The sequence below is a fragment of the Mandrillus leucophaeus genome, unplaced genomic scaffold, assembly GCF_000951045.1.
Source record: "Mandrillus leucophaeus isolate KB7577 unplaced genomic scaffold, Mleu.le_1.0 Scaffold852, whole genome shotgun sequence".
Taxonomy (NCBI): Eukaryota; Metazoa; Chordata; class Mammalia; order Primates; family Cercopithecidae; genus Mandrillus; species Mandrillus leucophaeus.
In genome coordinates this window covers 195,866-223,005 of record NW_012109275.1, presented here as the reverse complement: position 1 = coordinate 223,005, position 27,140 = coordinate 195,866, and the positions used below count along the sequence as shown (strand labels likewise).

At 43.5% G+C, this 27,140-nt stretch overlaps 1 protein-coding gene across 1 annotated transcript in view; it reads left to right on the top strand.

The window, feature by feature from the left end:
• The window catches only part of STAB2 (stabilin 2), a 166,792-nt gene that overhangs the window by 78,007 nt on the left and 61,645 nt on the right, over positions 1 to 27,140 (top strand). The window contains exons 25-35 of the mRNA XM_011968635.1: positions 1,179 to 1,337; positions 6,938 to 7,033; positions 8,830 to 8,925; positions 11,933 to 11,980; positions 13,695 to 13,831; positions 14,281 to 14,395; positions 16,567 to 16,644; positions 19,338 to 19,436; positions 19,525 to 19,632; positions 22,862 to 22,993; positions 25,860 to 25,988. Coding sequence (XP_011824025.1) covers positions 1,179 to 1,337; positions 6,938 to 7,033; positions 8,830 to 8,925; positions 11,933 to 11,980; positions 13,695 to 13,831; positions 14,281 to 14,395; positions 16,567 to 16,644; positions 19,338 to 19,436; positions 19,525 to 19,632; positions 22,862 to 22,993; positions 25,860 to 25,988 — 1,197 coding nt within the window. The remainder of the gene's footprint in view (positions 1 to 1,178; positions 1,338 to 6,937; positions 7,034 to 8,829; positions 8,926 to 11,932; positions 11,981 to 13,694; positions 13,832 to 14,280; positions 14,396 to 16,566; positions 16,645 to 19,337; positions 19,437 to 19,524; positions 19,633 to 22,861; positions 22,994 to 25,859; positions 25,989 to 27,140) is intronic.

Genomic DNA, 27,140 nt, shown 5'->3' with positions numbered 1-27,140 from the left:
GTCTCAAACTCCTGACCTCGTGATCCGCCCACCTCGGCCTCCCAAAGTGCTGGGATTACAAGCATGAGCCACCGCGCCCGGCCCTGCCTGGCTTCTTGTTGGCTTTTTTCAGTTGGTTGTTTGGGTTTTTTAGGAAATCCTGAGGAAAGACATTCCACAGGTCAGTGTCTGATGACTTTTCATATGTGTGAAGCATTTGTGTTTAAACCTTGAATTTTTATTTTATTTTGACACAGGGTCTCACTCTGTTACCTAGGCTGGAGCACAGTGGTGTAATCATAGCTCACTGCCGCCTGGAACTCCTGGGCTCAAGTGATCATTTCACTGATTAGGAAACTGGGATCTGGGAGAGTCAAGTGACTAAGTTCTGTTGTTGGTAGGGGTATAGCTAGAACCTACCATTGCTTTCACTAATTCCCTTCAATTATCACCACCCCTACCCTACCCTAGTCACCTTCATTCCTTACCTATGGTTTAGTAACTGGTTTCTTTACTTCCTCTTATCTACCCACAGTGCATTCTCCACTCACAGCCAGAGTGGCCTGAAGTGAATCAGATCATGTTTTTCCCAGATTTAAGCCCCTTCCGTAATTTCCTCTAGCTCTGAGGATAAAATCTAGATGAAACCACCTGACCCCAGCCTACAGATTCCTTTGATTCCCTTTGAACAAGCCCCATCCCAACCCCATCCCCCTCAGCCTCATCTCAACACCGTATCTTGTACCCCTCTCTCCTTCTCATTCTGTCCTCCAGCCTCCTGGCAAGGCTCCTCCTGAGAGGCCCGGGAGCTGATATCGTGGAGCTTGGGTTCCCACATTATACAGACCTGGGTTCATGCCTTTTTATAGCTGCATGACCTTGGGCAACACCTGTTTCCTTAGCTATAAAATAGAGATAACAATACTTATGATGGTTTACACCTGCAAAACAATATAAACAGTCCCTGGCTTAATAACTAACACAGTGATGATAGTGGCCATAAGCTGGCCAGCTCCAAGCAATTTTGTTCTTTAAATTACCTAATCTTTTCATGAATCTCAATGTAAATTAAGCATTTCCACCTCACTCAATGCAAATATGTGTTTCTGGAACACGTGTCTGGAAACTGTCTCTTACTTTTGGAATCATGTGGCTGGGCTGAGGATTCAGAGGCTTTGCTTTTTCTTTTCCTCCTGCAGGCAGAATGCATCAAAACTGGCATGGGCACCCACACCTGCGTGTGTCAGCAGGGCTGGACAGGGAATGGGAGAGACTGCTTGGAGATCAACAACTGCCTGCTGCCCAGTGCAGGAGGCTGCCACGACAACGCAACCTGTTTGTACGTGGGTCCCGGGCAGGTAGGTTGGATGTCATGGGAGCAAAGAGAAAGCAGGAATCATGCAGTGACTTTTCTTTCCCCTCAGGAAAGAAATACTTTGGCTAGAACTTACTGCAGCTTTTTTCAATCATTCGTGGCAGTGAACATGGGTTCATTGCCACAACAAACCTATGATGAGGTATTATTATCTCATCTTATAGAAAAGGAAATTGAGGCAATGAGAAGCTAGTTGCATAAATCATAGAAAATAAATAATAGTGCAAGATTTGCACCCAGTGTGACTCCAGGGCTGCCCTCTTAGTCACCATCCTGGACCAACCTTATATTTCTATAGCTCTGTAGCGTATTGATCACTTTCACTCATTGTCATTTAATGGAGAACAAGGCAGAGAAGGCTACTGCTTAAAAATGAATCAGCTCCAGGGGAGGGGCTACCAACTAAACTAGGATTGTGGCAATGGAAAAACAGGCGACTGATAAGGCTCCCTCCCCCCACCCATGCCCACCTGCTTCTACCCCTTTCCACAGGTAGGACCCACAGGTGTGTTTAGAATACAAGGCTAAGGAGGTCAGAACACATGGAAGATAGGAACTGGGATTTGAAATCAACCCCCTTATCTTTTGAATCTTGATACAGTTTCTCACTTTTATGTTTTAGACTGAACTTTTTTAAAGACCTACAAATTATTTTCTGCTATTTGAGAAACGTATTTCTTCCCATGAGGAGGGCTCTGCCTGAGGAAAGCCTAACCTTGCTCACCATGATATCTCCCATTTGACCCCAAGCCTTTTGGTTCTCGGACCTCTCATTTCTGTGCACAAGTTAATAATCAGAGAAACACGGAGCTTGAGTGGAACTTGATGCGATAGTAAAGCCCACCTCCTACCTTCCCTTTCCTTCATGGGGGGATTTACCCAGACAAATGGAGATCTGCCCTATTTAAAAATACCCAAGAAGGAAGTTTTTAGGGCTTCGCTCTGTGGCTTTAGGCATCATTCCCACTCACTTCTCCATTCTGCTAGAAATGAGTGATGGAACATCGTTCCTGTGGGCCAGTGCAGGGCTGGACACTTGTGCAGAGACAGAAGTGTTGGAGATCCTCTGGGAGCTCCTAACTACCAAAGTTAGTGATCTGTACAGAACTCTTTCCAAAGAGACCCCCACAGGGGGGTTAAAAGGTGGTCAACATCGGCCAGGCACTGTGGCTTACACCTGTAATCCCAGCACTTTGGGAGGCCAAGGCAGGTGGATCACCTGAGGTCAGGAGTTCGAGACCAGCCTGACCAACATGGAGCAACCCCACCTCTACTAAAATACAAAATTAGCCGGGCATCATGACGCGTGCCTGTAATCCCAGCTACTTGGGAGGCTGAGGCAGGAGAATTGCTTGAACTTGGGAGGCGGAGGTTGCAGTGAACTGAGATTGCACCATTGCACTCCAGCCTGTGCAACAAGAGCAAAACTCTGTATCAAAAAAAAAAGAAAAAAAAAGGTGGTCAACATGTTTAGGAGCAAGGGTTAAAAAATTGAACTGCTTGGCTAAGAGCATGGCATGATCTCACCCTAGCCCACCTCCCACTCTTGAAAACTGGTGGGAGATGGAAGTACTACACCCAGGCAAAGCCTCGACATTGACGTTTGTCTATTTACAGCTGGGGTTAATTATTTCAATAGACCACAGAAGGTGCTTCTCAGGGAGTGACAGTTGGCAATGGGACAGAGATAGATAATCTGTGTCAGGGAGAAATCTTTCGGTTATAACAGAAAACTCAATTGTGCACTACTTGTGGAAATGTAAAATGCTACAGCTGCCATGGAAAATAGCACAGCAATTCCCCCCAAAAATTAAAAATAGAATGACCATATGCTCCAGCAATTCCACTTCTGGGTATATACCCAAAAGAATCGAATGCAGGGACTCAAGCAGATATTTGAGCACCCGTATTCATAGCAGCATTATTCACAGTAGTCAAAAGATGAACACAACCCAATGGCCATTGCCAGATTAATGGATAATCAAAACGTGGTATATGTATACAATGGAAGAGCAATCAGCCTTAAAAAGGAAGAAAATGCTGACACATGCTGCAACATGGGTGAACCTTGAAGATGTGTTGCTAAGTGAAATAAGCCAGAGACAGAAGGACAAATACTATGTGCTTCCACTGCTCTGAGGTTCCTAGAGCAGTCAGATTCATAGAGACAGAAAGTAGAATAGTGGCTGCCAGGAGCTAGAGCGGGGAGAGGAATGAGGAGTTATTGTGTAACGGGTATGGACTTTCAGTTTGGGAAGATGAAAACAAGTTTGGAGAAGGATGGTGATGATGGTTGTACACAAATGTGAATATATTTAGCATACAAGTATACAAATGTGAATATACTTAACTATACATTTTTAAATGGTTAAAATGATACATTTTCTCATACATATATTTACTTCAAGTCTTAAGAAGAAAAAGCTGGTTTAAAAAGGGAATGTTTTGGCCCACGTGACTCTAAAGTCCATATATGGATCTGGCTGCAGGCACAACATGATTCAGGGCTCAGAAGGCAGCAAAAGGGTCTGTTTGTTGGCTCAGCTTCTTCCCACGTTCCTGGGGTGAGGGATGACCTCCAGCCACTCCAACTTATACCATCGGAATACTTAGTTAAGCAGAATGGAGTACGTTTTCTGGTAACTTCCTCCAAAAACCCAAGATTCATTCTTTCATTGACTCAGATGGAGTGCATCCACACCCATCCTCATTTCCTACCACTCGTATCAGCCCTTGCGCCCAATTACAGAAATCCGGCCAGGGGAGGCCCAGGGTGGAAGATGCAGTGATAAGCACAGGCCAAGGCCCTGCACCCCACCCTGGGGTGGAGGAACCAGCCACATTTTATCATGTGGACTGGAAGAGGGGGAGTGATGGTGTCCTCAGAGCCAAATGGTGTGCAGTTTCCAGGAAGAGAGAGAACAGATGCTGGCCAGACAAAATAAAACAGATGTTCCCATATCTATTCATTTGCTCGTTCATCCAACACTTCTCAAGTGCTTACACCCACTCAGCTACTAAGCTCAGTGGTGAGGATAAGAGATTACCGTGGCCAGGGCCCTCAGCCAGACTTGAAGAAATGAGATCTTGTGCGAGGCGACAGACAAACCTATGTACAACGCTAAAGTGATAAATGTTGTGAAAGTCACGTAGGGTAAGTCCCATGGTCCGGTTGTTCCACAGCATTTGAGGGCTGCTTTCCTATTTATCCTTCTGATTTCTCTGACAGCAGAACCTGCTCATGGGTCTGGAGAAAATTAGCTTAAAATGTGGCTGCAGGAGTCTTAACTGTGAAAAAGCTCACTGCAGTCTTATGTCTTGCCAAGCACTCAGTAAATGATTGCATTCATTTTTGACGCACTTGAGTTGGCAGATTGCACTTCAGAAAAGGAAAAAAAATGCCTTGGTGTCTGTATTAGCTTTCTGGGGTTGCCATACAAAGTGCCACAAACTGGGTGGCATAGAACAACAAAAATATGTTGTTTCACAGCTGTAGAGGCTGGAGGTCTGAGATCAAGGTGTCCTCAGGGTTGGTTCCATCTGACAGCTGTGAAGGAGAAGCTGTTGTTCCATTCCTCTCTCCTAATTTCAGGTGCTTTGCTGAAAATCCTTGGTGTTGCTTGGCTTGTGGACACATCACCCTGTTCTCTACCTTCGTGTTCAGATGCTGTTCTCCCTGTGTGTCTGTCTCCAAATTCCACCCCCTCCAACTTTTATTTTATTTTATTTATTTATTTATTTTGAGACAGAGTCTCGCTCTGTCACCCAGGCTGGGGTGCAGTGGTAGGATCTCAGCTCACTACAACCTCCGCCTGCCGGGTTCAGCGATTCTCCTGCCTCAGCCTCCCAGGTAGCTGGGACTACAGGTGCGCATCGCCACGCCCAGCTGATTTTTGTATTTTTAGTAGAGACAGGGTTTCACCGCGTTGGCCAGGGTGGTCTTGATGTCTTCACCTCATGATCCACTCGCCTCAGCCTCCCAAAGCCCCCTTTTTTTTTAATATAAGGATACTGGTCTTACTGGATTCAGGGCCCACCCTACTCCATGGCACCCTACTCCAGTATGACCTCATCTTAACTAATTATATCACAACAACCCTATTTCCAAATAAGGTCATATTCTGAGGTACTGGAGGTCAGGACTTCAACAAATGAATCTGGGAATAAGAGGACACAGTTCAACCTATTATAATATCTGTCTCCTCTCTGCTCTGTCTTCCTTCCTGCAGACAAACTTGAAAAACATCCTGATGGGAAGATGGGAAAGGAGGGGGTTTCTCTTTGTGGTGTTCTATAAGAAACAGAATGGACCAAAAACCCAGGATTCGTTCTCTTTCATTGACTCAGATTGAGTGTGTCCACATCCATCCTCTTTCCTGACACTCCCATCAGCCCTTGTGCACAATTACAGAAATCAGGCTGGGGGAGGATCGGGACTTCTCTTATGTCGAGGATTGCCCTCAGCTGGGACTAGTTGGCTTGGAAACTTTTAGACTTTCCAGATAGGCACAAACCTTAATTACCAGGAATGCTGCTTTAAAAAGATAAACCGTGCTGGAGCCAAATGTTTCTAAATTGAACAAAGTGTCTTACAAGCTAGCAATGGCCTCATGTATGCATCTCCACCAAGTGGATACCCCATAGCTTGCTTGACCTTTCTCATTAGGTAGAAAGGCCATCCAACGTGATGCTTTGTAGGGCCCAAGTTCTCTCTGAGACGATCTCCATAGGCCCTTCTGGAGAAAAGAATTCAGGAAGAGGCTGGGCGCGGTGGTTCACGCCTGTAATGCCAGCATTTTGGGAGGCCGAGGCAGGCAGATCATGAGGTCAGGAATTTGAGACCAGCCTGACCAGCATGGTGAAACCCTGTCTGTACTAAAAATACAAAACTTAGCCAGGCATGGTGGCGTACACCTGTAATCCCAGCTACTCAGGAGGCTGAGGCAGGAGAATCGTTTGAACCCAGGAGGCAGAGGTTACAGTGAGCCAAGATCATGCCACCACACTCCAGCCTGGGCAACAGCGAGATTCCATCTCAAAAATAAATAAATTCAGGAAGAGAGTACCAAGAAACTATCATATTGGAAAATGCAATGTAGAATATGGAGATTAGTAGCTCTAGAATTTGAAGTATATCAAGCAAAAGACATTAACGCTGTTCTCTGGGAGAGCCAAACAGCTTCAGTTTCCATAGGACGTTTCTCAGTGCTGTGTGAGGGCAACACATGGAAGGCACTTGCTTTCAATAATCCCCTTGAGGCCGGGCCCGGTGGCTCATGCCTGTAATCCCAGCACTTTGGGAGGCCAAGGTGGGCGGATCACGAGGTCAGGAGATCGAGACCATCCTGGCTAACACGGTGAAATCTCGTCTCTACTAAAAATACAAAAAATTAGCCGGGCATGGTGGCGGGCGCCTGTAGTCCCAGCTACTCGGGAGGCTGAGGCAGGAGAATGGTGTGAACCCGGGAGGCGGAGCTTGCAGTGAGCCCGGATGGCGCCACTGCACTCCAGCCTGGGCCACAGAGCGAGACTCCGTCTCTAATAATAATAATAATCCCCTTGACTCTGTTCTTAAAATTATAGAATGAGTGCGAGTGCAAGAAAGGATTTCGAGGAAATGGGATTGACTGTGAACCAGTAACTTCATGCTTGGAACAGACCAGGAAATGTCATCCGTTGGTGAGTTATTTAACCTTGGTTTTCCTTAAAAAAAAAAAAAAAAAAAAAAAAAATTAGCCAGGTGTGGTGGTGCATGCCTGTAATCCCAGCTACTCGGGAGGCTGAGCCAGACTCCATCTCAAAAAAAAAAAAAAAAAAAAAAAAAAGCTTGGGAAAGAAAGATTATTTCCTGTCTGGCCTAGTAATGAACAAAATCTCTTACCCCCAAAAGGGAATCTCTAAGCAGAATGTGAGTAGTTATTGCAACTTCTACTTCATTCCAAAGCTTGGAAGAACCAGCATATGACTTCCAGGTAAAATACAGAAGTTCTGGTTAAATTTAAATTTGAAGTAAGTAACAAATAATCTTTAAACACAAGTAAGTCCAAAATATGGCATGGGATAAACTTGTACTAAAATTATTCATTTTTCACCTAAAATTGAAATTTAACGAGTCATTCAGTATTTTTATTTGCTAAACCTGGCACCTCTAAACCAACAGTTTAAAGGATACTTTAAGAGGTAACCGGACTTCCATTTCGAATGTCACAACAGAGTTTTACTTAAGTTATCGGTGAAAATGCCCATTCAAGGGTACACAGTGCCTTGTTCTTTAGCTTTGAAAGATCAGGCAAAGGTATTAGGGCTGGGGGTGGTTATGCTTTCAAAAGAACATCACTAAGCACCGAACATAGGAACCAATGAAGTCTGATGCCTTAATCAGTGTTTGGAGTTCCAAGTAACAGAGTCCACGCAGAAAATAAATTTGTTGGGAGGACCCCCAGGGTAGCTCTGGGAATCCAGAGGCAGGAACTATAGCTAGGCTTCCCAAGAGCCCAGAACCAGGACATATGAAGAGAGCAGGATCACCAGAATCTAAGCAGTTTCTTTCCCCAATCCTCTGAGACGTTGTGGCCTCTCATTTGACTTCCCTCTGTGCATTTTCTTTCTCTCTGCCTCTCTCTTCCCAAACTTGTAGTACTTCTGTGTACATCTTGAGGTAAATGGTTCCCCCACCATCAATGATGCCCTCTAATTTATCAGCACCCCATGTCCCAATTCAAAATAATAGAGGAAAGGATCTAACTGGCCCAACTGGGCCCAGGTATCCACATATGAGTCAGTCAACTGTGGCCAAGAAGTGGGATTGTTATGAACGTAGCTGCCAGGGCCCACCCCTAGTATGTGTGCAGGGTGGGGCATGGGGGACTAGTTCTGCTGGAAGAAAACTAAGGAGGGAGATGCCCCCAAGGTGTCTGTTACCCAAGAATCTCATGAGCATTTTGCAAAGCTGAAGGAACTCTAACACTCCTGCTTGATTTAAAGCCCAACCAAGCCCTGACATTCCAGATGTGAGTAGCTACTGCAAGTTTCATTCCATTCCAAAACTTGGAAGAACCAATATAGGGTTGCCAGATAAAATGCAGGATACCCAGTTGACTGTGAATTTCAGATACACAAGTATGTGTTGAAAAATCTTTCAGCACAAGTATGCCCCAAATATTGCATGGGACAAACATATACTCAAACTTGTCATTTGTTTGTAACTCTCATTTAACTGTGCATCCTGTATTTTTTTATTTGCTAAATCTGGCAGGGATGAGAATAAATAATTTTTTAATTGTAATTAATAGCTGCATCAAACATGCAGACAGGAGACTTTCATTGCAACACTAAAGGGTCTATGGGTTACTTCCACCATCTTTCAGCCCCTAATTTGCAGTTCTGACCTTAGATGGAGCCTGTTGTCTCATAGATGTAACTCAGGTCTAACGTTTTTGTTGGGGTAGCCATCTCTTCCATCTTGGTTTTCTCAGGCAAACTGTCAGTCTACTTCTTCTGGTGTCTGGAGCTGTGTTTGTCAAGAGGGCTATGAAGGAGATGGCTTTCTGTGCTATGGAAACGCAGCAGTGGTAAGTCATCTATGATGAACTCAATGATAAAGACAACCCTTAAACCTCGTAGCTAAGGTGTTTTTAAAGTGATCTGTTGACATATCTTTTGCTGCAGGAGATTTTACATGAAGCAAGCTGTTTCTGGCAAATGACATATGTGCTCTCTGGGTCACATGTTTTCTACAGGCTGAAGGCAGCTGGCTTCTAATTGGCAGCTTCTGTGTAGCAAGCAGTTCTTACTTCTCTTTCTTGATACTCTGTTTCCATTGTCAGACTTCCCAAAGGAGCAACTAACTGGCCTCTGCTGTGTTCACTGGGCTCTCCCGTCTGGGCTAACCTTTGCTTACCCCTGCCGCGTGTGTGTGTGTGTGTGTGTGTGTGTGTGTGTGTGTACACGCTTCTGTATGTCAAGCATCTTGCTCAGTCCTTACCATGCAGCAGCACCCCATTTAAATCTCACAACAACCTTCTGCTACTATTATGCCCATTTTACAGGCAGGTAAACTGAGAGGCTTAGCAAAACTTGCCCAACACCCTTCAGCTCCAGAGTGAGGAATCCAGGTGATAGCTCTGATAGCTGTCAACTGCAGAGCACAAATAACCACCAGTGTAGAACATTCTATCTGTACAGCATGAGCCACACTAAATCAGCATTGCTCCTACATTTTTCTATTTTGACCATGAACTTTTTTTAATTTGTTGAGGTAAAATATACGTATATAATTTACCATCTTTACCATTTTTATGTATATAGTTCAGTGGTAGTAAATACATTCATATTCTTTATTTTCCTTTCATCCCCTCCTTCCCCTTTCCCTTCCTGGTTTCTGGTAGCCACCAATCCACTCTCTGTCTTCATGAGAGCCAAGCTTTTAGCTCTTGCATATGAGTGAGAACTTGTGATATTTGTCCCTCTATAACCATAAACTCTTGAGAGATGATCTTTGTCTTGTTTCCTACATCAGTCCCATTGCTTATAAATGTTTGTCAAAATGAGAAATAGTCAATTGACAAATTTCCTCATCACTTACTTTTTATGCAACTCCCTGCAGTTGAGTTCCTCTCTGCCGAAATCACAAGCCTAACAATTCCCAGGACCCGCAGCCTGCACTAAGAGTCTCACCCTAAGAACCTTGCCCTTGGGAGGCCCTTGCCACCCTTCCCCTCTCACTGTCGACTGTACCTTCTACTCACCGAGTCAGGCCAAGGAGCTGTCTCCTGACACCCAGACCATGGCACGTTAAATCACAACCTTTTCTCTGCACTGGCCACAGACTCTGTTTCCTAAAACTCTAAAATCCTGCTTTCACAATGTCCCTCTCCTCCCACAAAAAGCAAAATTAAGTCCGCAGCTTGAATCTCCAGGCATCTCCACACAGACTTCACTCTTGCTTTTGGTTTCTTTTCTTGAGACAAGATCTCACTGTGTTGCCCAGGCTGGAGTACAGTGGCATGATCATGGTTCACTGCAGCCTCGACCTCCCCAGGTTCAGGTGATCCTCCTGTCCCAGCCTCCCAAGTACCTGGGACTACAAGAATGCGTCACCACATTCAGCTCATTTTTGTATTTTTTATAGAGACAGGGTCTCGCCATGTGATTCACATACCTCGGTCTCTGAAAGTGCTGGAATGAGAGGCCTGAGCCACCATGCCCAGCCCACTTGTTTTTCTTCTAAACAGCTTTCCCCTCCAGTTTAGTCGCCGCCTCCCCAGCTCCAGGCCTGCCACATTTCTCTCTCTCCTCCCCAACTCTGGCCTTCCCACCAGCAGATCAGGTGCACCTCAGCCCTCCTCTCCCTTAAAATGTCCCCTCTAAGGGATTACTCAGGCATCTCTGCTCTTGTGTTTATTCACTTTCTTACTTTTTAACATGTGCTTATTAACTTAATAACCTCAACTACTAGATGGAATTGAGTCAGCACTGAGACTTACTGTCTTCATGTAAATTTGCATAGGAACATGATATTGACATTTTGTGGTGTTTAATAGTTTAAAAAATATTTTCACATAAATTAATGCACTTAATTTTCACAATTCCTGGAAGAAGACTTCATCATATTCGTTTTCAGATAAAGCACTTGAGTTCTCAAAGGTTAAGTGACTTGCCCAAGATCACACAGCCAGTAAATGGCAGATCCAAGAAGTAAACCCAGTCGTTTTTAATAACTCTGTGTTTACAGACTTTTTTTAAAAAAACTCTGACACCTTCAAATGTCACTGCTCTGCCAGCAATGTTGGTTATCTTTTCAAGGCTGAACTTTCCCCAAACAACTCTAAGTTGTAGAGGAGCAGGGCCATCTTTTCCCTTCAATATCTTACATCCCCTTTCATATCTTATGGCCTCCCTTCACCCTACCCCAGTTCCAATTGCAGTGGCTCTATATATAGAGAGAGCCATATGGTTAAATTAAAGATAATAGGGGCTAAAACTTACTGAAATTACTGCATGCCAGGCTCTAATCACTTTAAAAACAACTCCTATTTCTCATATCAAACTGTGAGTTGGAGCTTTTCTTATTCCCATTTTACAGATGAGAAAATTGAGGTCCTTTAGGTAACTGGCTAAGGAGCTAGGAAATGGCAGAACCAATGTGAAAACCCACATGGTTTGCTTCCATTGTTCTGAGCCACTACTCAACAATGGCTCTGAAACAAATAGCTCTAGGGGCTATTTGCTGAGCTCTGTGACCTCCTCTTAGGGTCTAGGTAGCCGTGTTCTTACAGCCTAAATTCTGATTTGGAAGAAGCTTGAGTTGTTGCCTCATTCAAAGTTCTTGGAATTACTTCTATAGAGAATAATCAAGCCACCTTGGTGTGAAAGAAATGTGTGACTCTGTCAACATGGAAATGCAGCTAGCTGGAGCACCCATTCATGTCAGCATCAGGGAGGCAGGCCAGGAAAACAAGCCCAGCCCCAGGAAGCCTGAGCACAGGTGACCCAGAAATACACTGTGATTGCACTTCTCATTGTTCTTTCTCTGTTCTCTCCCATCTCTCCCTCCCTCGCTTGCACGATATGAATAAGGAATTGTCGTTTCTCTCCGAAGCAGCTATATTTAACCAGTGGATAAATGTGAGTACATTCACTGGGACTTAGGATTGGGAATGTATATATTTTAGAAACTTGGAATGCATACAATAGAAAACCGAAAATGCAGCTGGTCAGGAGGGTAGGCGATTGTGTTGAGCAGTGTTTCTCAACCCTGGCTGCACTATGGAACCACATGGAACACATTTTTAAAAAATATTCTTGCATAGGTCCCACCCCTGAAGACTCTGATGTGATTGATCAGAGGTTTGCTCTAAGCATCAGTGTGGCGGGGGCAGAAGGGGGCTTCATTCATCACAGGGATCTTTTTTGTAAGTTAACATGAGTCATCATTGTACTTCACCAAGTTAGATTTGGGATTTATAGCTGCAATCTGACATACTTCACATGTGCTTAACTCTCAGCTCAAAATGCCAAGAAAAGCTTTTCCCTTACCCCTGAGAAGTACAATAATAAAGAATCCAATCCCCACGCTATGCCGTTGTCTCAATCTCTGTGCTCTTTGGCTGAATGGACCAAGGTGGCCAGCCCAGCCAGCCATTGCAACAAATGGTTTATCACCTTCAAATAGACACATGCCAAATAGTCCATGTCTGGTCAGCACCCAGTCCAGGACAGCTTCCTGTTGCTTCCGTATGGCACCTCTCTGAACGCCCCCCATCTCAGCATAGGTGAGAGAAGAGACCGAGCGTGCTCTCTTGGGCATGGTCATTCCTGGTCTTACCTCAAAGCATGAGCTGGCCCAGTAGTGTGCTGGACCCTGTTCACACTAGCTCACAAGAACTGATTGTGCACATTCTTCCTAACGCCACTTTTTGTGCAGTTATTTTGGTATCTTGAAATCAGTCCTGGTGTGGGAGTATTTACACCATAGAAATCAGTAAATACTACAAGCCAGGTCTTTTTTTTTTTCCTCTCTTTTTTTCCTAGCGATCCAGTTGTTAAACATGCCACTGCTTCTACCAAAAACTGACTCTCTAGGCAAGAATGAAATTTATGTAAGGTTTCATTTCAGCCCTCTAGTTTCTCCCATGCTGAAACCGTTCCTGCAATCTCCCCACCATCCTTACTCCAAAGACGTCCAAGAATGCTCAAGGTGGCTGGGCACAGTGGCTCACGCCTGTAATCCCAGCACTTTGGGAGGCCGAGGCGGGTGGATCAGCTGAGGTTAGGAGTTCGAGACCAGCTTGGCCAACATCGTAAAACCCCGTCTCTACTAAAAGTATAAAAATTAGCCAGGCATGGTGGCATGTGCCTGTAATTTCAGGTACTCAGGAGGCAGAGATAGGAGAATTGCTTGAACCTGGAAGGTGGAGGTTGCAGTGAGCCAAGATCATGCCACTGCACTACAGCCTGGGAGACAGAGACTCCATCTCCAAAAAAAAAAAAAATGCTCGAGGTTCTCTGCACGCACACATATATACACATACTCACAAGAACCTAGCAAGGCTTTTTCTTGGCTCTTCATTTAGACTAAAGAGTAAAGGACTTACAATGACTGAAAGTGTGACCTGATTGGGCAGATTTGCTTTGATAAGAACTCATACATTGAATTAAAAGAAATGAGTTTCACAAGGGAAAATGAGACATCAGCCAGTGGGTGGGGTGGATTTGGGAAATGAGACCCTAGGACCCTTCCAGTCTCTTATGGGAAATTGTCATCTCTTCCAAGCAATTCAGTCAGCCCTGTTTGTCCCCTAACATAAGCAGGTCACTTTATTTTCCTTCTGTGGTTCAGAATGCTTCTCTACAACCCACACTGTCAGCCACCTCAAACCTCACTGTCCTCGTGCCTTCCCAACAAGCTACTGAGGACATGGACCAGGATGAGAAAAGCTTCTGGTTGTCACAGAGCAATATTCCAGCCCTAATAAAGTAGGTGTTACTTATTTTATTTTACACTGTATCTGAATGGCATTTGTGGAAACATGTCTTTGAAGTTCAATGTAGGCAAACCACATGGTCCTTCAAATTCGTGCAGCTGAACATGTTCTAGGATTCCCCTTTCCTCCCACCCCAGGATAGTAATAGTCAACAATTGCTGACAGCCAACTCTGCCAAGCACTGTTCTACTGCTTTACATATAACCCAGTTAATTCTCTCAACAACCCTATGATAGATATTGTAATGATTGCCACTTTACAGATGTGGAAACCAAGGCACAGCGTGGTTAAATAACCAACTCAAGCCAAGGCTGATAACTGCAGGGGGAACTTGAATTTGGACTATGGCAATCTGACTCCAGAGCCTATTCTCTTAACTACTCAATGATACAGCCCCATGCATTTATATTGAATTATAGCCTTTGTGGACTGTTGTTTCAGATACCATATACTACTAGGCACATACAGAGTGGCAGATCTGCAGACCCTGTCTTCTTCTGACATGTTGGCAACATCTTTGCAGGGCAACTTCCTTCACTTGGCAAAGGTGGATGGGGTAAGAGCTCTGGAATTTGTCTGTTTACTTGAAACATAACAACTTTGTTTATATTGTACTTTTTAAATTTTCATGGTATGGGAACTTCCAAACATGCACAAAACTACAGAGAACAGAATCCCTCGTGTGGGCATCACCCAGCTGCAATAATTATCATCATATATCAATACACACACACGTTACCCTATAGCAGTGATCCTCTAAAATGTGGCCTTCTGCCCACTGATTGGCCAGAAGTCTCACAACAGACCACAGACTGACCCAGAAAGGGTAAAGGATGTGCAATTCCACAATTTTTCTTTTGACGTATAGTTGATTAGGACCTGGTTATTAGCAATTGACTCTATATAGAGAAATGAAAGTGAATCTTTATAGAGTTGAATCTGTATATACTCAATCTTCATAGAATTGAATCTTTATTAGAAAAATGAAATTTTATATTAAGTTAAAGTCAGTCCATCAACAACTATTGATTACCTACTACTATGTACCAGGCACAGATCTAGGTGCTGGAGATAGGGCAGTGCCCAAGGAAGAGCCCAGCCCCAGAGAAGTTTATCATGTGGCACTTTCTACAGTATGTCAGAGACTCAGATTCAGAATTCTGTGAGGGAATCTGGCCGCCCTGCTGCACGGGCGGTGTTTCAGAGCTCTTTCTGTAAATTGCACAAGATGAGAATGAAGATTCCACTGCAAAGTGAGAACTGCTACATCCATGAACCATGGGCCACAGTCAAAGATGTTTGAGAATTATCGCCCTAAAACATTTCTACCCTCCCACTCATCAGTGTGAGCACTGTGAAAAAGATCTATGCCTAGTAATACCTACATATATGTGGCTCATCAGATATTTTCTTTTAGAAAGCAGAAAACAGTGGTCTGTGGCTTTTTAATATGTTATAATTCTGGTGACATTGAAGTTATTTTCCATCAGGTTTTTAATTAAAATTGTATATATTTGAAGTGTACGATATGATGTTTTGATATACAAATGCATTGTAAGGTGATTCCTACAGTCATGCTAATTTATTGGTGTTTTAAATCATTGATTCTCTTAGCAAGCATTAATTAATACCCATCTGGGCAGGCATATCCCAGGCCCTCTAGATTCAGAGGTAAATCAATCAAGGCCCCTGACCTAGAGGGGCTAACCATTAAAGACACATTTGTAATGAGTAAATTCCTATGTCCTACATAAATATCTCCTGCCAGGACGGTTTTCTTCAGGTCCTCTGCAGATGTGACTTGGGAGTTGCTCAGGGTGAGACAAGACCAGGATTCCCAGCAGGGATTTCAACCGAGGAGAAGAGGGGAGGAAACCAGAAAGAGTAGAGCCCAGTTGGTGTTGATTGGTGGCTGGCTGGGTTGGTGGGTGGGTTGTGTTTTACTTTGCCCCATTCCTTATGCAATTCATAGTCTTCAAAAGTAGTTGGATTCTGATCAGGAAAGTCAATTACTATCTGTATTAGTTTGCCAACTCTACCATAACAAAGTAGCACAGACTGGGAGGCTTAAACAACTCACATTTATTTTCTCACAGTTCCGGAGGCCAGAAGTCCAAGATCCAGGATTGGTTCCTTCTAAGGCTGTGAGGGAAGGGGCTGTCTTTGGCCTCTCTTCTTGGGTTGTAGATGGCATCTTCATGTTCACATCTCTGTCTCTGAGTGTAGCTGTCTCTGTACAAATTCCTGCTGCTTGTGAGCACACCAGTCAGATTGAATTAGGGTCCACCCTAAGGACCTCACTTTAACTTGATCATCTCCGTGAAGACCCTGTCTGTAAATAAGGTCACCATCTGAGGTACTAGGGGTTAGGACTTCAGCATACAGATTGTGGGGGCAGGGAGGACACAGCTCAACCCACAACTCTGTGTCTAGGGTCAAACCACTGGGTAACTTTAATGAGCCTCAGACGGCACTTTTGTAAATGAAATAGCATAGAGTAGAATAGACTAGATGATCAGAGTACCTCCCACATAGAAGAAAGTACTCTCTCTCTCTCTCTCAGAAAGAGACCTATGGGACAACGAGTTAAAGGTATTTCTTACTGTGGGTCATGGCCTGAAAGTATGAAGGTCACTGCTGCTCAAAAAGCAGAAACCCCAGAGATCATCTCAACCCCAGCGTGTGCTCTATAAAGACTCACCTTCCCACTGTGGTTTGCATTTACAGAATATCACAATTGAGGGGGCCTCCATTGTCGATGGGGACAATGCAGCCACAAACGGAGTGATCCACATCATCAACAAGGTACAAGATGCCATTCTCCTGTGCATGCAGCATCTCTTTTCGCTTGGCTATTTATCTTCCTATACAGCAATTTTTTTTTTTTTTTTTTTTTTTTAGAAAATAGAAAAATCCTTAGCCTTATATGAAAGTAACTGGTACTGTGCCTCATGACTGTTATTTTAAAACCATTTAGAGACTCTATTGATTCAATGAGACTCAGTTTCCATTTACCCAACCTGTATTCTGCAACGGGCCCTTTATCAAGTGTGGTCACACATATTATCTTTCTTGTTTATGGAAACATCTCAAAAGACACTTGAGGCCAGGTGCTGTGGCTCATGCCTATAATCCTAGCATGTTGGGAGACTGAGATAGGAGGATTGCTTGAGCCCAGGAGTTCAAGACCAGTCTGGGCAACAAAATGAGATCCTCTCTCTACCATTAAAAGAAAAAAAAAAGGGGGCGTGCACCTGTGTGGTCCCAGCTACTAGGGAGGCTGAGGTGGGAGGATCACTTGAGCCCAGGAGGTCAAGACTGCAATGAGCTGTGTTCAAGCCACTGCACTCCAGCCTGGGCAACAGAGTGAGACTCTTTCTCAAAAAAAAAAAAGGCACTTGAGCTTAAGCCCCCTGGCACCGTGAAGTCTGTACAACCAGATGGGACATAACCAAGAGCTGGAGGAGAGGCATGTGATTACATACCACTTTTCCACTCTCCTATTTGTATTATTGCATCCTAAAAAGATGAGGTAGGGAAGGCCCTAGGGAAAAAATGGAAAAGAATATAAAAAGCATGGTGACATTTTTATTTTCTTCTACCCAGTTAAACAAAGGTATCACATAGGAAAAAAAGAATATTGAGAAATGGGGTTGTAAGCTACCCTGCAACTTTCAGTTACCATATTAGGATCTTCATTTAAAATGAAAGTTGCAAGTTGGAATTTAGGATACATTGGGAATTTTTGTAAGGTGGAAGATCAGAAAAAAAAAAAAAATTGTGTTTTAATTAAAATTTTTGTCGGCCGGGCACGGTGGCTCATGCCTGTAATCCCAGCACTTTGAGAGGCCAAGGCGGGCAGATCACGAGGTCAAGAGATTGAGACCATCCTGGCCAACATGGTGAAGCCCCGTCTCTACTTAAAAAAAAAAAAAAAAAAAGTACAAGATGGCTGTTAATTGATTCAGTTATCTGCGTAGCCTCTGGGCTACAGGCGCTCCCTAAGGATCTCCTTCTTTGTCAGTTGGCATCGAGGGCATCTTTGTCAGGGCCACCGTTGTGCCCTGCATAAAGGTGCCTGGCCAGAGTGGAGGGTATAGCTAAATCCCAGCCCATTTCACTCCCCATGCTGTGCACCCCTGTTTGGGGTTGCAAACTCCTAGGGAAAGGAGTATCTTTTTCTTGATTTTCAGTGGCCCTCATCATTGCCTGTTGTTATGTGACATAGACATAGAACCATCAAGTTCTATCAGGCCTTCTCCTCATAGCTCTTGAATCTGCCAAATCCCATCTAATCACCTTAAGCCCCTCCTCCCCCTTCAGCTCCAACAACACAGAAATGTATCTGTCTTCCTCCAACACAGGGATTGGTACAATGTTTCTGGAAAAAGCCAGATAGCAATTATTAGGCTTTGCAGGTCACATGGTCTCTGTCATAGCTGTTCAGCTCTGCCGTGGTAGTGCAAAGACAGACTTAGACAATATGTAAACAAATTTGCATAGTCGTATTCCAATTAAATTTTATTTTTAAATACAAGCGGCAGGCTGGATTGGACTTTCTACTGTAATATGCTGTGAGCTCATTTAGGGCAGAATCCAGGCGTCAGTCACACTTATGTACCCACTGCCTGGCCTGTAGTAGGCAAGCAAATGTTGGAAAAAGACTGATTAGAGTAGAACAACATTCCAGTGTTGAATTCTTCAATCTGACGAAGTTCTAGGTAGAATGCAAAGGTGAAAACAGTGATCATGGCCAGAAGGTTAATTATGCAGAGCTTGCAAACTCAAATGCCCGGATAGATCAGATGGATAACAAAATGAGTAAGGGGAATGTCCCAAGTAGAAGACATTAGGGAGTGGTGGAGCCTATAATGAAAGTGGCTGCTGCTACTCTCTGCAGCTGTGTGTCTGCAGAAATGCAGACTGATGTTTTGTTTTTTTTTTTTAAAGTCAGCAATCTAAATTTGTATGTAAAAATGCCCTATTATTACACAGCACAAGCCAAACAAAACATTTTTACAAGCCAGATTCAGGCTACTGGGTTGCAGTAGATTTGAGAACTTCAGGGAGAATAAATGAAGAACCTAAAGAATAAACACAAGAATAACAACCAAAGAAGAATGGATTAGATATTAGCTGCAACTTGCTGCACTTCAGTTCAATTTGGTCTCAGATCTTCTCTGACAAGGTAGATTAATGCAAGCTGGAATTAATTGCTTAGGAAAAGCTGAAAGTCTTTTGTGCAAGATGAACTTTTCTCTAATCAAGGAGATTTAAGGGTAAGGCATAAAATTGAATGAATAACGTCTCCAGCTCTCCTCCAGCCTTGTCATGCTGTATCCTGGAATATTTTTATTCTGTGGGTAATCTTCAAAAGGTTGTCAATGTCAATCCATTTAACTGTCTAAAGAGGTTAATGGCATTAGCCTCTCATATGTATCAAAAAGCAGTAGGTCCACCAAAACATGCTGACAGGATTCTGGGGTTTCTTTTTTCAGGTGCTGGTCCCACAAAGACGTCTAACTGGCTCCTTACCAAACCTGCTCATGCGGCTGGAACAGATGCCTGACTATTCCATCTTCCGGGGCTACATCATTGCAAGTACCACATTCTCTGCCTGACTGCCATGCTTAGGTTACCCAAGAACAGGAATCCCTTACGCGCTCTTGTCTCTTTCCATCGCAGCAATATAATCTGGCGAATGCAATTGAGGCTGCCGATGCCTACACAGTGTTTGCTCCGAACAACGATGCCATCGAGAATTACATCAGGGAGAAGAAAGTCCTGTCTCTAGTAGGTGTCAAGAACTATAACTAGGAAAATTATTTTGTGAAAATTCAAACACTCAATGTTTGCAATTCATTAGTTGTGTGTCATTTCACTCCTTCATCCTTGTCCAAAGCCATATACTTGATGTAGACTCGTGCAGAGACTCTCTCTCATACACAAACATCCCCCAGGTCAGAGCTGCTGGATGCTACACACATGCCCCTGGAATTGCACACTTGAGCCTGTATACACAAGGATGCAGGTGTGTGTGGTGCATTGAGGGTGTGGTGTTGCCGTGTGTATGTAAATATGAACAAAGGCAGCCCAAGCCCACAGGTGCTTAGCCTGTTTAGGAACTATCTATAGAATCGTCACTCTGGTTCTAGCCCGAGTGATAAAAGCACATGGAGAAACCACATGGTTTATCCAGAGCGGTGGTGGGAGACAAGACTGGGCTGAGGGGCGGCTTCTCAGGGCTTTCAGTACCACCCCCATCTTATTAACATCACCAGCCCCTAAATATAAACATGGAAGTGAAAACTGTGTGCTTGCTATGCAAATCCAGCTTCAAACATGTCCTCTCATGTGTGGTAGGGGTGGAGTGGCCCTGGGCCCTTCCTGTATAAAAATTCTGGAGTCACTACTGAATATCAGATAAATTATTATCAGCTTATGGAAGTCTTAAATACCTGGAGAGGTCATTAGGACTTAGTCCTGTAAGAAACAGGATCCACACAAGAGTTTTAAGTCAGATCGTGGCATGATTGAAGCTTTTGAATTAATTCACAAAATCCTTTAACAAACTTTGACTGTTTACCCCTAGATGTTAGGAATCAGGGAAGATAGAGAAGGGGAGGAGAGGAGGAAGAAAGAGATAATCCACCCTTCTAGGTCCCTGCTGCTGACGTTTTAGCCACTGGGACCAGGGAAGGGCCAGGGATAGGGGGAGGAGAGGGTGATCATGAGGATTCTTTCAGCTTCTTGGGACACCTGCATGCTTGTACCTGTGAGCTCAAGTGCGTAATTCCAGGGGTATACGTGAAACACACAGCAGCTCTGCTATGGGGGAGGATTGTATATGGGAGAGTCTCTGCATGAGGCTGTATTAAGTATGTGGATATGGATGAGAAGGTTTTGATGGAAAAGTGAAATGACACATGATTGATGGACTGAAAACAGTGTTTGAATTTTCAGAAAATAGGGATTTTTCTTATTTAATAAGGAAATAAGGAAGGCTGCTGTTCTTCCTCACCACCTCCTAAATCCTCCCTATCCTTTCATCATGGCCAGTCCCACCTCCTCAGGGAAGCTGGCCCTGGCCACCCGAGGTGTAGCTGCTCTCTCCTGCCTCTGAATTCATGCCATGTGTAGCCCCTTTCAGCATTTATTGTATATCCCCAATAGGATGAACTGTCGCCTCAAGGAAGCAAGTCTTAGCTCTTCAACTAGATTATAAACCCTGAAGGCAGGGAGAGTGTCCTGAACTCCTGTAACAGGCACGTTGAACTCCTGGGATGGAATTGGAAATCATCTACCTTGTCTTTTCCCTGCCCTTTAGCCCAACCCATTTCTTTCAACCTCTTCAGTGAGAAATATTCTTTTTCTGCCCCAGAATGAAACTTCAGACAGTCCCATAGCCTCTCTGCCTTCCCAAAAAGTCCTATAATCACTTTGGTGACAAACGTACATTAAGTCACAAACTCAGTCTCAGCTAAGTAAAAATAAAGAATCCAATTCCTTACAATAATTAACAGTTCTAATTGGATTTAAAAGTAGTTCTTTTCCCTCCCTGCTCCACAGCAGAGCTTTGTGCAGAAAAGGTCTTGGTTCTTGAATCAGTCAGGGTCCACAGGAGATGGAAAACATACCAATTACATAAACAGAATTTGATAGAATGAATTGTTTCTTGGATATAAAGTTGTATAAATATAATTGAAAGGTTAAAGCGAGAGAGAAATATCACAGTGGTAACAATCACAGGATTCACTTATGACCCCTAAAGCTAGGAGAACAATGGGAGGAGGTTGGAATTACTGAAATGTATAAAACCTAGAGACCTCTGAGAAGGGGTCACTACTGAGCTGGTGCTGGTGTCTTTGATCTTGGATGAGTGGGGAGGGTCTCTGTGGGTTCGAGACCCAGACCTCCAGGAGCAGGCATTGCCTGACTGGTGTCTTATGAGTGGAGAGGGCAGGATTAAGCTGGCTCTGCGAGTGACAGGAAACTGCCAACCAGATTCAGGTGCCACTGCAGGGAAGAGAAGTGAGGCTGGGTGATGCCAATAGGAACAGAGAGAGAACAGGAAGGAGTGAGTCCCTCTTTCCCCCTCCAGTCCTCCGACTGTCTAGAGCTTCTCATTGGCAGACCTTAATAGGGAGCCCCTTGCAAAGGAGAAATGTGGGGGACAGCCTCAGCCCCAGCCTCATCAAGCAGAGTGTAGGAGGTGGATTTGGAGCTGACAGGCAATCACTTAGGAACCTTCTCTCCTTCCCCACAGAATGCTTCTCTTCCCTTTCTGATCTCATTAAAGTCCATTTTGGTTTCACTAGGTTTGAAGTAGAGGGGTAAGAAAGGTGTTGGTGGTTGGGAAGAGACATCAAGAGAGTAAGAAGGTTAAGAGGGATGGAAGAGGAAAGGAAGAACCCTAAAACCACAGAGCCTACCCCTAGCTGTGCCCCTGGGGAGCCTGCCCATCTGGGCTGCCATCGGCGCTCTCAGACACTCCCCACATCTGAACCACAGCAAACACCCACATTCTTGTCCCAAGCCAACTATGCAAGTGCAAATCTGTCCCACGCAGCAACAACTCTCCTCACTCCACCAAGGGGCAGCTCACCAGCAGTCCCTGCCTGGGTCAGACCCCATCCAACGGGCCACCCTGTTTCCAGGAGACACAATTCAAGGTCCTTAAAGCATCCTAGTGAAGCTCCTCTCATGCCCCAGAGGTGAAAGGCAGGCTGGGGTGTGGGGACTCTGTCTTCTCAGCAGTTCTGCCCAAAGAATTATCACCTTTAAAATCTACCCCCAGCTCTCATATCTTCAGTCTGGGTTTTGGAATCCTCTAATGAGTTCTTGACTGTCCTATCTGGAAAATTTGCAAGTCCTCTGAAGCCATCTGTTTCACAACTCACTTTCATATTGAATCTCGACGGTGTCTTGATGCCTCTGTCAAAACTTCCACTTGGACATGGGAGAAGTTGGGTAACTATCAAGCTGATCTCTTGACTGACTTTCAATTCTGTGTGTGATCCAGGAAGAGGACGTCCTCCGGTATCACGTGGTCCTGGAGGAGAAACTCCTGAAGAATGACCTGCACAATGGCATGCATCGCAAGACCATGCTGGGTTTCTCCTATTTCCTTGGCTTCTTTCGCCACAACCACCAGGTGCGATCCTTTTATGTAAAACCCCAGCAATGCCATCAAGAATTACATCAGGGAGAGTATGAGGAATGAATGTCTTGGCTCCTGTCATCCTTCATCACTTCTGTATTAGTCTGTTTTCACACTTCTGATAAAGACATAGCCAAGACTGGAAAGAAAAAGAGGTTTAACAGACTCACAGTTCCACGTGGCTGGGGAGGCCTCACAATCATAATGGAAGGCAAGGAGGCACAAGTCACATCTTTCATGGATGGCAGCAGGCAAAAAGACAGCTTGTACAGGAAACTCCCCCTTATGAAACCATCAGATCTTATTCACTATCACAAGAACAGCATGAGAAAGACCTGCCCCCATGATTAAATTATCTCCCACCAGGTCCCTCCCACAACATGTAGGAATTCAAGATGAGATTTGGGTGTGGACACAGTCAAACCATATCAACTTCCATATTGGAATCATCTCACCAGTGCTTCCTAAGCCTTACCAACACAAGACAGTTGTCTGTGTTTCACCATAAAGTAAAGCCTAAACCAGGCTGTCAAGCTCCCACTCTCCTGCCCAGTTGCCAGCCTTCAGATGATCAGTGCAGCCTTACAAATTGTGGCATTGAATCTCTGCAGTCATAGGCGTCCTTCAGCGCTGGTACAACAAACCCAACAGATGGTCCCCAAGCAGTGTCTAGGATGGAAGGGAACCTGGGAGATCAACCTAACTCCCAGGAAGTGGTGTGGGCTCCAGGGCGTAAGGAGCCCTGTGACATACACAGGAGCCAGCAGCCAAGTGTATTAACATTATTATCAATGTATAACCATAGAGATAGGTTGCAGTCCTAGGACTAACCGACCACCACACTGGTATTCCAGTGTTGAGCTCACATGACACCTAAATATTTAAACATGTTTACAATTCATAGAAAAGAATTCATGAGGCTAAATATTTAATATATTTCAATTATAAAATTCTCATATACTTCAAAGATCAAGTAAAAAGATCAGTTTGAAAATTCAGTAAGAAACTCATAATTCTAATGTAAATTCTCACAAGAAAAAAACGAGACACTAAACAGTATATTGAAATGAAGGTTTAATCACAGGACTTTTTAAGCAATAATATTTGAACCTTTCTAAAAAGTATAATTTTAAAAACAATTTCTTCAGTGATGTCATTACTGAATAACAAGTAAATTTTCAGGTAAAATGGTTTTTATCTGCTTAGGGGGAAAAAGTCTTTCAGTTCTTCATTGATTAAAGAGTAACTTCAAATATTTTTCTCAGACTTCTACAGATAAGTCTACCTATTGTGCAGTAACTTGGAAGAGGCCCTTTTAAATATACTTTTTATTTTTCCAGGATTGATAATTATGGTATTGATAGAGAACTTTCATTTTTGCTTCTGTATGTATTTGTCACCTTTTATTTCATCATGTAGAGATTAATGTCCAATGAAGGTAACTGAATCAATTTTAGAGCTGCAGTGTTCATTTTCTATGTGTGCAGAAATTCTTTTATCTAGAGAATTATTCATACAATAGAGGCTTTGATTGATAGTAATTTACTTTCTCTTATGACAATGGAAGTGTAAAGAAATGCTTTCTAAATGAGTAGACACAGTCAAGTCAAAATTTTAATATGAGCCATAATTCTCTGGATATACCTCAGAATGGAAATAATTTGGACCTTTTTAAATGCCAAATCAACAGTGTTACAATATCAAATGTTCTTCTATTTTTGGTATTTAAAAATAGCTCAACATCTTTGAATTCTGGAAATTTATTACAATCGCCATTTGAGATGAAGTCAGGTTTCCTCTTAATTTTCCCAGTGTACACAGACTGTGGAACACCTCTGTGGAGTTCAGCCAGGCTTATCCCAACAGCCACATGGAAGCTCATTTGACTGCAAGTAAATCATAAGGGACTTTAACATTCAGTGGAAGTTCGAATTAAGCACTTAGTAGGGTCATTTTAGTATTGCTGCAACACGGATTTCTGGGATCATAATATATGAATTTATGAATTTTAAACCATTATTGGATCCTAACTTGAGTTTTCCCACTCCCAGCTTCAGCCCTGCTACACACACACACACCACTTCAATTTTTCAAAGAATGATTTGCTTCCAGTTATATATGTGTTATATTAATGAATCCATGGCTTCATTTGTTTTTCATTGATTACTCATTAAAGTGTTCTTCCCTAAAAAAAAAAAATCAGAACAAATTACAACTCAAAGTTGAATTTGATTTAGATACAGACTTCTAATGCCTTGGATGCTTATGGACACACTAAACAAGGACAGATGTAAACATACCCTTTTAAAAAATTATTTTTATTCTTGTATAACCATCATTAGCCTTTCTGAGGGTTGTTTGCACATTAACCATGAAGTGGAAACGTACTGAAAGGAACAGTTGCATTCTTCGATTCTTGGTTATGCAAGGCGCTACCACCTCCTGAACCACTGGTCTACAGCACAACCGAGCATGTCTGTAGAGCCGCCTTGCCAGTGGGCACTAACATCACGATTGTGGGTGGCATTTTTCAAACACACATAAGCCAATTAATTTGCATGATGGAAGATACCTTAGAAATTATGTAGAACAACTTCTTCCTTTTACAAAAGAGAAAATTAAAGTTCAGATAAGGAAAGCAATTGGCCTAAGGTCACACAGCTAGATGGCACCAGGACTGTTATTCAGACCTCCCCTCCTAGGTCAGAGCTCTTTCCAATACAGGTGGACTATTATAATATCTCCAGGTGAACATTGTACTATCTCCTAGGCTATTGTCCTGTTGCTAACCTCCAGTTCCTATCTTCCCCATATCTCTTCAAATGTCGTAAAAAGTGACATTTAACCCTGTTGTTCACAGCTCTATGTAAATGAGGCTCCAATAAACTACACCAATGTAGCCACTGATAAGGGAGTGATCCATGGCTTGGGAAAAGTTCTGGAAATTCAGAAGAACAGATGTGATAATAATGACACTACTATCATACGAGTAAGTTCTATGGGCCAGGGCCGATGATGAAACTAAAGAATATTGGCTTATTTTTTATAATTTTTGGAGCATATGGCTTTTCTCTTGAGGTGTATCAGTTCAGTCCATAAACCATTGAGTGAGCACCTTTGATATGCCAAGGAGCATACCAGGCTGTGATTCTACAAAGATACATAATATATGACCCCTGCCCTCAGTGGGCCTGTGCAAGAGGTTGTACCTTGTGTGCCTGGGAAAGGCTGCCAGGTGTGTGGGGGGATGGTAGGGGGATGGTGTGCTGTGTTGGGCAGGATTCTGGACTATGGCTTTTTTCAAAGGGAATTTGTGCCATATCTAGCACAGGCACAGGATAGGAACCATGGTGCACCTATGGCAGTTATGGGCCAAGCCTGCTGTACCAGAAGAGAAAATAAAATGAATGATTTCAGTGTATTATGGAATTATGATAATGGAGGCTTTTCACGCCAATTCATGGGGCTATGTAGGACTTTTCAACAATAATTATAACCACTGACATTGATTGGACACTTGTTATATGCCAGGCACTGCTCTAAACATTTTACATGCATTAACCTGTCTAATCCTCACAACACCCTACCAAGTCGGTACTTATTACTATCCCCATTTTACAGATGGGAAAAATGAGCCAGAGAGGTTAATACATGCAGGTTCATACACTAGCAAGTGGCAGAGAAGGGCTTTAGGTGTAGGCAGCCTGGCTCAGAAGTGGAACTCTGAACAACCACCCTATCCTCTCTGGTAGGCGTAAGGTTCAGAACTAGACACGCTGACCACATCCTGTTTTAGGAACAGATTGAGCTTGAGGGTTTCTGTCATTGTGAACTTTTACTCTTTGTTTTGTAATAGCATGCATTATCTCTGTGGGGCATCTCCACGCTGAAGCCCTCATCTGAGCCATGTGCTCCAAAGCAGGGCACTGGGTACAGTACCTTTTAGTTTCTGAATCTGGCCCGATTCACTTAATAGTTGGTTTTTAATAAAAGTTATTGTTAAAAGAATTTGGACTTAGATAAGGTCACACTTTAAAGAGTTAGCAGAGTCAGAAGAGTATTGTGGAGAAAAGGGATGCAAATGTGCAAGACCCAAAGGAATTGAAGTGTTTGTCTCAAAGAACCTTAAAAAGGCTGACCA